Source organism: Tachysurus fulvidraco, chromosome 13, assembly GCF_022655615.1.
Source record: "Tachysurus fulvidraco isolate hzauxx_2018 chromosome 13, HZAU_PFXX_2.0, whole genome shotgun sequence".
Lineage (NCBI taxonomy): Eukaryota > Metazoa > Chordata > Actinopteri > Siluriformes > Bagridae > Tachysurus > Tachysurus fulvidraco.
The window spans coordinates 22,180,888-22,194,448 of record NC_062530.1 but is presented as its reverse complement, the minus strand read 5'-3'; the positions used below and the strand labels follow the sequence as shown (position 1 = coordinate 22,194,448).

The following is a 13,561-nucleotide window of genomic DNA, read 5'->3' as shown; positions in this document are numbered from 1 at the left end:
CTGGTGTTTTCTAACTGTCCATCTGAATGGTCACTGAAGACTTTACTGGTAATATTCTCAGAGGATGGAGTTTACAGTGGCTGTAAAAGTAAGGGAAAACTCTATCCCTGAAAGTCTGTTTGAAAATGTGCAGACAGGTGTTCTGGGCTGAGTCAGAGAAGATCACCTTGCCCTTGTTAAAGTCCACCTGAACCCTGATCCTCTTGATCTTCTCATTAACACGCAACAGCGTCAGGATCTCAGGTGCATATCCTTTACCGTATTTGTCATTGCAGAAGCCCACATACCACAAACCGAACCGTGAGAGGTTCTCCCTGTGCTTATACACAGACTCTGAGATGACACCTACGGCCCAGGCTGTGTTGTCTCCGACCTCGACGTCCCAGCAGTGTGTGCCTGAATTAAAGCCCTCAGAGCCGATGACACTCACATAACCCTCAAACCTCTCTGAGTTATCAGGAAGCTGTTGCAGCTCGCCCGTATAGGACACCGTGCTTAGATCATCAGAGACTAAGAGGCCGGCGTGAGCAGTGTTGGGGTCAAACACCACAGGGGCTAGAAAGAGAGTGGGGGATAAAGAATGGAGCATTATCAAAAAAACACTAAACGTTTCACAGAAGTTTGCTTAAGCTCTATATGTTTTTATATTTTTAGCACAATATCATTAGTACTCACTGTATTGTACAAAGCTGTGTATCTTCTCTGACACTTGGAAGCTCAGGTTGCTCAGATGCTTTGCCACATTGATCAGAACTCCAGATAACTTCTCTGGATTTTCTAGTTTAGCTTGAGTTCTAGAAGAAAATTCAGAAGTTTAGACAGACATGGAGTGCAGTTCATTTGGTGTGACAATACAAAAGGAGAACAAAAAATAGACTCACTTTTCTAGTAACATATTGTAGTTCTACAAAACAAGAAATATAAATTGTTAATTATGCCAAAAAACAAACAATAATTTAAAAAGTAGTAGCTGAAGCCAATGTCTTTTTTTTTACCAGCAGAAATGGCAAATCTTCTCCTTGTGTCTTTCTCTCAATGGCTTTGATGGTGTCCAGGATGCAAGATATTTGAATTGTGATCTTGTCAATCTTTTTCTTCATCATCTGACTTCTCTGTTCCTCTTCCTCTTTTAGTGCAGCTATTCTATGCTCCTCTTCATCCCAGAGAAACTGGTGAAATTTCTTGAATTCCATCCTAATCAATTCCTCTGTGTGTTGGCTCTGCGTCTAGAGATATATACAGAGTACATGTAAATATCTTTAGGGAGATATAAAAGAATGAACACTTTAAATACAAAGCACTTTTAGTCCTCACCTTAATGTGCTCTCCGGTATTAATACAGGATTTTTTGAAGTCCTCATAGATTTTAATTTTCTCGTGTAAGGGCTTCAGTTTCAGCATAAGTGCCTGCTACATGGGTGGAGAACAAGGAAATATTACAAAACTAAATGCTGTGTAATTAAATCAGGAAAACAATACTTCTACTAGGTCTCAAATATCTGTACCTCTGCATTGTTCAACACTTTCATAAAAATTATGGTGGCAAAAACAACTTTTTTTCAACAGGACAGACAGTTAAAAAGTCTAGGAGGACCCGTTTGACAGGACTTTGCACTCAAAAACTACAAACAATATATTTCTTTATACATGAATAAAGTTACTGTATTTTCTCTAGATCATTGGCAAATTGAATTTAAATTAAAAACAAAGATAAAATAAATTGCATTTGACATCATAAACTAATTCCATACCTTGAGGTCTTGTGATGCTTCCCGTATGGAGCTGACAGTGTGCCTGCTGTGTAATCTGGAGTTCTTGCACTTGGTGCAAATAGGTCTCTGATCCTTCACACAGAACAGAGTAAGAGCTTCATGGTGTATACTGCAGAGCCCCTCCATCTCCACTGACATCCTCCGGTTGCGCTCCTTCATTACCGCTTCGCACATGTTGTGCAACACGATGTTGACCGGAGGCTCAGGGGTGGAGGACACGGTCCTGCATATAGGACACTCTAGAGCTCCTCTCTGCTGCCAGAAGGTGTTCAGGCAGCTCTTACAGATGCTGTGGGAGCAGGCCAGGAGTAAAGGCTCCCTGAAGATGTCACAGCACACAGGACAGGAGAAATCATCTTCAGTCAAAGAAGGTCTGGAATCCATGTTGTCAACATGCACGTAGAGACTGTTGAGGATCTGTCACTACTAGCAGCCTTCTAAGTTATCCCAAAAACTGGGCTGCGGGGAGGAGCTAGTGTGAACAGTCACACAATACACATACACACACACACACACACATAGTGTGTGTGTGTGTGTGTGTGTGTGTGTGTGTGTGTGTGTGTGTGTGTGTGTGTGTGTGTGTGTGTGTGTGTGTGTGTGTGTGTGTGTGTGTGTGTGTGTGTGTGTGTGTGTGTGTGTGTGTGTGTGTGTGTGTGTGTGAAAGAGAGAGAGAGAGAGAGAGAGAGAGAGAGAGAGAGAGAGAGAGAGTTGGGGATGTTGTCTGTTCTTTCTAAAGTTTAGCCATTAGTTTAATTACAGCCGTGTTTAAAAAAAAACACTTCATGTTGTGTTTAAAACGGCAAGCATGCAAAAACCAGAAATTTAACATTTAAATCAACTTACAACTTTTTAAATTCATAAAGTTCTAACCAAAGCATAGACATGTTAATCTATGTTCACTTCATCAAAGCAAAAATGATTTCATGTTTCATGGTAAACCTCCTGTTACAGAATGTCACAACTCAACCCCAGAAATGTCTATTTCCAGCCTGAACGTGAGTTTTGATTGCTGAAAACTGCTAGAGTCATTAAAATTCCTTTCCATTTTTAACCCATCTTTGTGTCTTTCATGTCATAGATTATAAATTAGCACATCTAAGATTGTATAGAATACTGTAGCTGTGCTAGAAGAGCTAGAAGCCTACGTGCAAACGATATGGCATGTATGAAATGTTGACAGGGGACATATTTTAAGAATGAAACAGTGAGATTAATTGTCAAGATAACTTGATTAATGGGCATTGCAAAAGAAAAAAAAAAAAAAAAAACCTGCCTGAACTTTGACCGAAATTTTGCACTGAATTAAGAGTTACTATGCTTGCATACTAGATGTGGAAGTCAGTAATAGCTTTGTTTCTGTAAACAATTCTGCATTATCTGATTTGGGCAAGTAGAATCTGATAAGTATCATTTCAAGGTTTTGTATGTGAGTAAATATATATATATATATATATATATATATATATATATATATATATATATATATATATATATATATATATATATATATGAATTAACAAATATTTTTATAAGAATTGTAAAATTATAGAACAGAAATAGTCAGGTCTATAAATATTCGGACAATGACACAATTTTTTATTTTTTTTTAGGACTTTACCTCTGTACAGCACTCTAACATATTTAAAAACACGTTATCAAGATACGATTGAATTGTAGACTTTCAGCTTTAATTCAAGGAGTTTAAAAATATTCTTCTAAGCATTTAGGAAAGACAGACTGTTTTTTTTTTTTACAAGTTCCTCCATTTTCACAGGATCAAATATAACTGGATATACAAAAAAATCATTCTGATTATAAGAACACAATTATATAAATCCTTTGCAGTCAGTGCCTACCAAACAGTGACCTTCGTCTCTTGAGTTCATTTGTCAGTTTTCTTCAGTAAGTGAAAAGCATGTTCATTTGGGCTGAGATCAGGTGAATGAATCAGACATCAAGGACATTCAATTTCTTTGTGTTTAGAAGCTCTTGGTCTGTTTTTGATCATTATCTATTTGCACTGCAAAGCACCATGCAATCGGTTTTACAGCATTTGACTGAATTTGATCATATAGTACATCTCTATACATCATCAGCAAACACCAGTGACTCTGTGCCACCGGCATTCGTTTATGCCTATATCATAACCCTGCCGTCACCATGATAACGTACATACTACAAAACACAAGGACGATAACCAAATACTGGCTTTAGCACTTTATTCAAGAAGAAATAGTCAAGAAAATTTAGCAATTTACAAGTCATGTTACAACCAACGACCGGTCCACCAAGGCAACTAATGTTTTAAAGATTTAACAAGACACTTAACTGATACTTGATTGAATGATTTGTCTTCAACTTGAAAATAATTTTAGATGATTCTAATCAGATTTTTGAGAAGATTGCAGTATCATAGGTTTCAGGCTTAGACATAGATCCCACAGTGCAGAAATGTTCTTTATTTTTATTTGAAATTAATTCAGAACAACAAGAATATCCCATCATATAGAAGCACTCGGTACTCTCCCTCTAGGTCACTTTAAGTCTGGGGTGTGAATCATATGGCTATTAGACTGTGACTGGCATGATAAAGGTTATAATCTGGCACACCATTTTAATATATACTGATTATAAATGAACATGGTTTGGGAGCTGTAATTAAGACCATATTTTCGGCTACAGACAAAGGTTTCTAATGGTATGGGATTCTTTATTAGCAAATTAAAAATATGATTGTGCAGTCTTGTTCCAAAATAATTAATTTAGGCGTTTCACAGCAATTGTGATAAATATTTTTATAAAGGCAAGGCACCCTTATATTTTCTTCACTGGATTATGACAGGAGAATTCATCCTGGTTGAACTGCCAATCCATCTCAGGGCACCATCCACACTCACATCCACACCTAGGGGCAGTTTAGTATAGCCAAAACCTGCATGCCTTCTCATAATAAATTGCCCCTAGGTGTGAATGAGGATATTAGTGTGTGTGTGTGTGTGTGTGTGTGTGTGTGTGTGCGTGCGTGCGTGCGTGCGTGCGTGCGTGCATGCGTGCGTGTATGTGTGTGTGTGTGTTTGTGTGTGTGTGTGTGTGTGTGTGTGTGTGAGACAGCTTTAGTTTAAATTCTTCCTGAGTCTAGTGCTGTCTGGTGTTATCTAACTGTTATCTGAATGGGCATTGAAGACTTTCCTGGTAATATTCTCAGAGGATGGAGTTTACAGTGGCTATAAAAGTAAGGGAAAACTCTTTCCCTGAAAGTCTGTTTGAAAATGTGCAGACAGGTGTTCTGGGCTGAGTCAGAGAAGATCACCTTGCCTTTGTCAAAGTCCACCTGAACCCTGATCCTCTGGATTGCTTTGCTAACTTGCAGTGGGGTCAGAACCTCAGGTGAATATCCTTTACCATATTTTCCATTAGAGAAACCTATGTACCATATGCCGAACCGTGAGAGGTTCTCTCTGTGCTTACACACAGACTCTGAGATGACACCTACGGCCCAGGCTGTGTTGTCTCCAACCTCGACGTCCCAGCAGTGTGTGCCTGAATTAAAGCCCTCAGAGCCTATGACACTCACATAACCCTCAAACCTCTCTGAGTTATCAGGAACCCGCTGAAGCTCGCCCTTATATGCCACCGTGATTAGATCATCAGATACCATCAGGCCGGCGTGAGCAGTGTTGGGGTCCAGTGCGATAGGGGCTGAAGTCAGAAAGAAGACAGAGATGGTGGGATTGGTCTACAATCACTTTTATGTGCTTGTGATAATGATAACACTTTTTCTTTTTTTTTTTAAAAAAGAAGTAAATTACAAAATTAAAAAATGGTTTCACATTTTAGTGCAACACGCTTAGAACTCACTGTATTGTACAAAGCTGTGCATCTTCTCTGACACTTGGAAGCTCAGGTTGCTCAGATGCTTTGCCACATTGATCAGAACTCCAGATAACTTCTCTGGATTTTCTAGTTTAGCTTGAGTTCTAGAAGAAAATTCAGAAGTTTAGACAGACATGGAGTGCAGTTCATTTGGTGTGACAATACAAAAGGAGAACAAAAAATAGACTTACTCACTTTTCTAGTAACGTATTGTAGTTCTACAAAACAAGAAATATAAATTGTTAATTATGCCAAAAAAACAGATGAACCAAACAATAATTTGAAAAGTACAGTAGTAGCTGAAGCAAATGTTTTACCAGTAGAAATAGCAAATCGTCTCCTTGTGTCTGCTTCTCAACGGCCTTGATGGTGTCCAAGATGATGGATATTTGTATTGTGATCTTTTCAATCTTTCTCTTCATCGTCTGACTTCTCTGCTCCTCTTCCTTTCTCAGTGCAGCTATTCTAGCTTTCTCTTCATCCCAGAGAAATTGGTGAAGCTTTTCAAATTCCTTCCTGATCATTACCTCTGTGGTTTGGCTCTGCTTCTAGAAAGACATCATATAGGGGCACATTGTGACAAACTGTAGCCCAGATTCATTTGTCTGCCACTCTTCATGCTGTCCTAGTGGGTATAAAGGTCTTTGACTGAAACAAATAATATATACTTGATGTTATTTTAGTCATCACCTTTATGTGATCTCCAGTATTAAGACAGGATTGTTTAAAGTCCTCATAGAGTCTAATCTTGTCGTGTAAGGGCTTCAATTTCATCTGGAGTAATTGCTGCATGTGGGAAAACAAGGAAACATTACTTTTTGCAAAGGTGTTATGTTGAACAACCCAAAACTACAACTGCGTGAATGAAATTTGTTTACGTGTGTTTGTAACATGCTGTTTATGTATATAAGCATAGGTATAAGGACATGTACATTTGATCTCGGCAATACATTTCACAGATTAAATAATAGTTAAATCTTGCTGCATACTTTTATCACATCTTGTAATATTTTCACCGTGTGTGTTAGCAAATATAGGTCAAATAGGTGAGTACTGAAACGTACACAAATTGTTATTAAATTGTTCAAATTATTAGTGTTTGCAATATTAGGTTCAGTATGTATGTTTTAACTGATGAAATTAAATTAGACACAGGAGATGGTAAAATGACATGTTTTATTTGTACATGAATTTGATTGGATGTTTAAAACCAAAATGTAAATAAAATCTATGGTTCTTAAATTAGAGAAGACAGGACCTTTGAGATTTGGTAGTACTTTGTAGGTCTTATAAAAATTTATGTTTTTTGGGGGGGAGGGGGATGTAATTATGTACAATTACTTAAATGCAATAACGCTCAAGTAAAGTGTAAATAACCCCAAAATAAAAGTTAAGCATGGTAACAAACATTTTCCACTACTGGTTTGAACATACATATTTAATTATAATTGCAGGGCACCATGGAGATAAGATAAAATATAGTACAAAATATGGGTTGAGCATTTTCAATACAGCTGAAATGAATAAGTAGGTTTATATTTGAATTCATATTTATATATTTCAGTTTCCACTTTATCAAGGTTGTGGTTGTTTCATGGGCTGCTGGTTGGTAATTCATTGGTCACTCAGTTGCTTCTGGTTACATCAAACTATTGTCAACTGTTTAGGTCATTGTATATATATATAATGTGATGTGATATATATGTAATGTAATATATGCACATGTAATATATATATATATATATATATATATATATATATATATATATATATATATATATATATATATATATATATATATATATGTAATGTGTGTGTGTGTGTGTGTGTGTGTGCCTGATACATGGCGACTTAGTTTGAACACAGTTCAAGGAAAATAAATACCTTATGGGTTTAATACTCTGTATAAAGTGTATACTCTGAATATTATCTGTCAAATATGACTTTCTTAGAGAGGAGCTCATAGACTGGAAGGACCTGTTTACATTTGACTTTGTCAACTACAGTTGGGTGTTCCCTTTAAAGAACACATTTGTCAGTGAAACTCCTGTACTACTCACTGTGACGAAACTAAAAGTACGAAATTAATTCCATACCTTGAGGTCTTGTGATGCTTCCCGTATGGAGCTGACAGTGTGCCTGCTGTGTAATCTGGAGTTCTTGCACTTGGTGCAAATAGGTCTCTGATCCTTCACACAGAACAGAGTAAGAGCTTCATGGTGTATACTGCAGAGCCCCTCCATCTCCACTGACATCCTCCGGTTGCGCTCCTTCATTACCGCTTCGCACATGTTGTGCAACACGATGTTGACCGGAGGCTCAGGGGTGGAGGACACGGTCCTGCATAAAGGACACTCTAGAGCTCCTCTCTGCTGCCAGAAGGTGTTCAGGCAGCTCTTACAGATGCTGTGGGAGCAGGCCAGGAGTAAAGGCTCCCTGAAGATGTCACAGCACACAGGACAGGAGAAATCATCTTCAGTCAAAGAAGGTCTGGAATCCATGTTGTCATACAAAGAGACGATGGAGCATCTGTCGGTCATTCTTTGTTTTATCTCAAATACACAGCTGTGGGTGGAGCAAATGTGAACAGTTCTATTGGACGGATGCAAGAGTGCACATGAAAAAAACAGAAGTATGCATGCCCTTATTACCCCCTTTACATTCACAGTATATGATAATTAACATGATGTTAACAACATCATAACTGCATTTTTATTAGAATGAGCACTTAACTATGAAATTAACTATGAAATTACATATATTGACAAATAAATTTCAATTATATTTCTAAACTAGATTTAAATTACTTATAGATGTTCAGATGTAATCGATTTTCAGTAAATACTTTTGAATACCGGTTTTAATTGTTTTACATACAAGCCAATCTGCTGCTTAGTTTGCAGTTTCATTATAAGCCTGAACAAAATACAGACGATTAACCCTGGGAAAGTATGTTTACTTTATGAACATGAAGTCTATTTGTGTTAACTGACTGAAATACTTCACATTCCTTGCTGTTTTTACATCTTTAGTGTTGACTGACTTTTTCCTGTCATTGAGAACACATTAATCACATACAGAACATTGTATCATCGTATAAGCTGATCTGGAAGCGTACGTGCAAATAACATGGCATGTTTAAAATGCCGACAGGGAACATACTTTGTGAAGGGAACAAGAAATTTATTGTCAAGATAACATGATAAATGAACACTTGTAACACTTCTGATCATCTGTACTCACTGAACTCTTTGTCAGTAGTTATCTGAACTTTGACCCACATCTTTGAAATTAAGTTGATTGGGTTAGAAAATAAAGACAAATAACACTGAGGTTATGAACATAACCTATAAAAAATAAAGTCAATTAAATTTATAAAAGATGTATATAAAATTAATTTCTCAGTAAGTAGTTTTTTTCAAATTTAAGTCTGATATGTATGTTAAAGAAATTAAGTACTGTACAATATTGAGCTTAATGATGTAGTCTATTATTATTATTATTATTATTATTATTATTATTATTATTATTATTATTATTAGTATTATTATTAATAATTGATTATTTATTTTTATTTTTATTTATTTATTTTTTTTAGCACCTAAAATAATAAAAATCTGTCAAAGTGTGTAGAATCTGGAATAAATATAAATAAATGGAGAAAAATGATCAAAACAATTATGTACAATGAACTAAGCATAAACTTTGAAGAAAATCCAGGACACAGAAAAACCTCGGGCAAGATGAAGCAACAAACACCTTTGTGCTTTCACTTTGAAAGAAAGCTTAAAATGTGTCAAAGTTCACAACATCTTATATTCGTATAAGATGATTTCATTCATACTCATCATTTGTTTTGGCTCATCTCAGTTGTAAAACGTTTTGAGTAGGTCGATTTATTATTGTTGTTTTTTTTTCATAAACAGAGTACTTTTTAATGCGTTTAATATTCTAGATTCGAAATGTCGTGATATCTTCTTTTGTTGTCTATTCTGGGCAGAGACAACGTTTTTGTACCACATTGCACAGGTTCCTAAATGTGATTAAAAAGAGACTCAGGTTTTGATTTTGAGAATATGATTCTCCAAACTTTACAACTTATTTTACAGTGGGGTCCAAAAATCTGAGACCACATTCAAAATGTAGGATTTATTATTATTTTTTTTTATCTAGAAATAAAAAGTTTTAGAAATTTTAAAACTGTAGAATTTTAAAACAAATAAGAAAATGGAACAATTCAATAATTCAGGACAAAAAAAAACTCTTCACTATTCAATAATACAAGAATTTAATTTAATAAAATTTGTTTTTACGATTACATTTACTCTTTTGTAAACAATTTTGTCAAGTCTAATCCCTTCAACTGAAGAATAAGTTTAAATGACATGCTGATAAATTTCATCTAATATAGATTTATCAGGTTTTACACAAACCTATTGAGTCCAAGACAACTCAACTGCATGCTATAATTAAAGCAAAAAAGAAGAACATGCCAATAGTTAGAAACTCTTAAATTCATACACATGCTTCTAAGATTCTCTTTTTTACTCAGCTTGTTGCTGATAATATCATTTGAAATGAAAAACTGAAAAGAGAAGTGTATGCATTAGTGTTCTCAGACCACAGTATATACAGAAATGTTGGATTTTCAATGACAAGCTAGATAGAAAATCCTAGTAGTCTTTATGAATGAGTTTGAATGTTAAAAACACTATTATTATTAACACACAAGGCTTCACAAGGCTACACATGCCAGGTAGGTAGCCAGTTAAGACCTGAAAGTAATGTGACTTCATTGTTTCCTTCCTTCCTTCCTTCCTTCCTTCCTTCCTTCCTTCCTTCCTTCCTTCCTTCCTTCCTTCCTTCCTTCCTTCCTTCCTTCCTTCCTTCCTTCCTTCCTTTATTTTCTTATTGTCATTAAGCAGTTTAATCTGATCAGGGTTGAGGTTGATAAGGAGCCTCTTCTTTCACATGTTCTTTCACACCTAGAGGCATTTCATAGCCACTCCCCATGAAGCTATGTGCCAGAAAGCTGTCCGCTGCACCACCATGACCACCTCAGAGATGCTATTTCAACTATTTTGTTCTGACTGCTCTCATCCCTGGTACATGAGTGTGTAAACATAGTGCTGGTGTGAACCGGTTAGAAACAGATGGTAACATTGATCATAGCTTGTGGTCAGGGTGGAGCTGTAGAAATCTAGAAAATAAGCAGGAAACAAACAAGAACATTCACTGAGAACCTTCTAAGTTTTAAACACTTATGAATTTGAAATTTTAATGTAACCATGTCGACAAAAAAACATTTAGTACTACATCTGTACTTTCTATTACATTAGTATATAACTAATGTTAAAAGGTTTGATTTTTTTTCTCCTAATGGTTAAAATAATATAAAAATCAAATAGGAACACTAGTAAAAAGATTTTATTTCATATTAAATTAGACCAAATGACTGCACACTTGCTTTTATAACTAACCATAACCATAGTTAAAATTCTATATTTAATCCTTGCTTCTATAAAGAACAGACATTGTTCCAGTATTGTAAAGGGGTATCATCTTATCAGACTTTTATTGGCACTTCATACACTGAAGGTGCCACTGTGTCACCTATTTGTTTGTTCCTGACCTTGATTTGACCACAAGATGCTCACAGAGTACAGACAGCTGGGCACCAATAGCCCCGTAGCACCAGTATGGTATATAAACATCTTGCAAAAGATCTATGCAATGCAATGCAAAAAAAAAAAAAAAAAAACACCCGTGTGAAAAGTCTGAAAACATCTCAAGCACAGATCGTGGAACTAGATTCAAAATATTCTGTTATGAATGCCACTCAAGTGTTTCAGACTTCAACATTTTGCTGAGGGTTTCCCCTCTTAATTTTCCTGATATCATTATTTTCACATCTTTTATAGTTTATTTATTGTAGTACAGAACATATTGTACTATACAATGCAGACAAGAAATAGTCAATGCTTAGCAATTATGTTGGACCTTCAAATGTTGGACTTGTCTCATTTACAGATGTATAGATTCTATAAACACAGCATTAAACATGATGAGGCATGCTGTTATAATAATAAATAATCCATGGTTAGGTAATGGGCTGCATCTCAAAGTGTTTTGTTTTTCTTAAACCAGAGTGATTTGACAATAATTAAAGGATATAGTTAATTATTTAAAAAAACCCACATTGTCCTGTTTAACTCCTTAATGCCTTAGATGTTTGTAAAAACTTTAATTAAAGCACTTTTTATTGGAGGTTTGGGTTGGTCAGAGATATATAATCTCTTTACATCATACACCAGCGCCAATGTAATATATATATATTTATTTATTTAGTGGACTTGTTTATTCAGCTTGCACATTTTTTATGTCATAACCTTCTACTTTTTGTTCCTTTACAACAGTGTCTGCACTTTTTTTTTTCAATGCCACAGCCTTAGATACATTTACTTGTACTTTTCAACAATGTCCACACATCTCTGCACTGCTAAAGCCTTTATATTTATTCACTGTACATATGTTTACATCTATCTATCTATCTATCTATCTATCTATCTATCTATCTATCTATCTATCTATCTATCTATCTATCTATCTATCTATCTATCTATCTATATATATATATATATATATATATATATATATATATATATATATATATATAACATACTGTACATATGTTTACATATATACCTATATATATTACATGCTGTCCCCCTTCACAATATCCAACAGCCCGGTGTCATCTGTGGAGGCCTTTAAGTTTCTGGGCACTACCATTTCCCAAAACCTGAAATGGGAATACAACATAAACTCCATCATCAAAAAGGCCCAGCAGAGGATGTACTTTCTACACCAATTAAGGAAGTATGGTCTGCCACAGGAGCTGTTGATGCTGTTCTACACTGCAGTCATTAAATCGGTCCTGTGCACATCCATCACCATCTGGTTTGGTGCAGCAACAAAACAGGACAGAATCAGACTGCAACGCATAGTTAAAACAGCAGAAAAAATAATTGGTGCCCCCCTTGCCCACTCCCCAGGACTTGTACGACACAAGAACCAGAAACCGGGCAGGAAAAATCACCACTGACCCTTCGTGCCCTGGACACAACCTCTTTCAGCTACTCCTGTCTGGCAGGTGCTACAGAACTTTGCTTACTAAAACTGCCAGACACAGGAAGTTTCTTTCCCCAGGCAATCACACTGATTAACAACTCACCATAATTATATTCCCTGCTTTATAGCATAAGTACTGCACTATCAGAACTGTCAGTCATCAAATCACCCGTGTATGTAACACACACTACTGCTGGTGCATTTTGTACAAAAAGCATAATATTGCAGTATATTGTTATTTGCACTTCTCACACTTTATGTACATAACTGATCAGTCATATATTCTGTATTCATATTTAATACTCATAATGTCTATTGATCAGTCTATTGATAAATGTACCACATCTGCATTGTCTTGTATAATCTGTATTGTCTTGTATAGCATTGTGTTACTTATGTCTGTACTTTTGAGAGTCACAACCAACTGGAACCAAATTCCTTGTGTGTCAACACACTTGGCCAATAAACCTGATTCTGTATGGGATCAGAATTGTTTCGTTATTCTGAATAAATATACTATGATCCACAAATAAATATAAAGAGTTTCACAAATATTTTTTAAATCAACAAATGCATAATAAGCAAACCGTAAATATATGTTATAAATTTCACAAAAAGAAATGAAATTCACAAATAAATAAAATGTGATTTGCAAATATTTTTTTTATAAATATATATTTAATTGTATTTATTTGTGAATGGCTTCCTGCTCATTTGTGAATCGTGTTCTGTGCTTTTGTGGATTTGAAACATTTCTAACGTCAAGACGTGCGCAAGAATCCACA

General features: G+C 35.5%; 2 protein-coding genes across 2 annotated transcripts; both read right to left on the bottom strand.

The window, feature by feature from the left end:
• Positions 1-10: 10 nt before the first annotated feature.
• LOC113652345 (E3 ubiquitin-protein ligase TRIM39-like) lies at positions 11-2,159 on the bottom strand. The gene is made up of 6 exons (XM_027161318.2): positions 1,752-2,159; positions 1,315-1,410; positions 996-1,226; positions 882-904; positions 676-794; positions 11-555 (listed from the first exon to the last, which is right to left on the bottom strand). The coding sequence occupies exons 1-6, from the start codon at positions 2,154-2,156 to the stop codon at positions 11-13; spliced, it is 1,419 nt and encodes a 472-aa protein (XP_027017119.2). The 5' UTR covers positions 2,157-2,159.
• A 1,892-nt stretch (positions 2,160-4,051) lies between these two features.
• LOC113652344 (E3 ubiquitin-protein ligase TRIM39-like) lies at positions 4,052-8,280 on the bottom strand. The gene is made up of 6 exons (XM_027161316.2): positions 7,742-8,280; positions 6,336-6,431; positions 5,963-6,193; positions 5,841-5,863; positions 5,631-5,749; positions 4,052-5,471 (listed from the first exon to the last, which is right to left on the bottom strand). The coding sequence occupies exons 1-6, from the start codon at positions 8,183-8,185 to the stop codon at positions 4,924-4,926; spliced, it is 1,461 nt and encodes a 486-aa protein (XP_027017117.2). The 5' UTR covers positions 8,186-8,280; the 3' UTR covers positions 4,052-4,923.
• Positions 8,281-13,561: the final 5,281 nt, after the last annotated feature.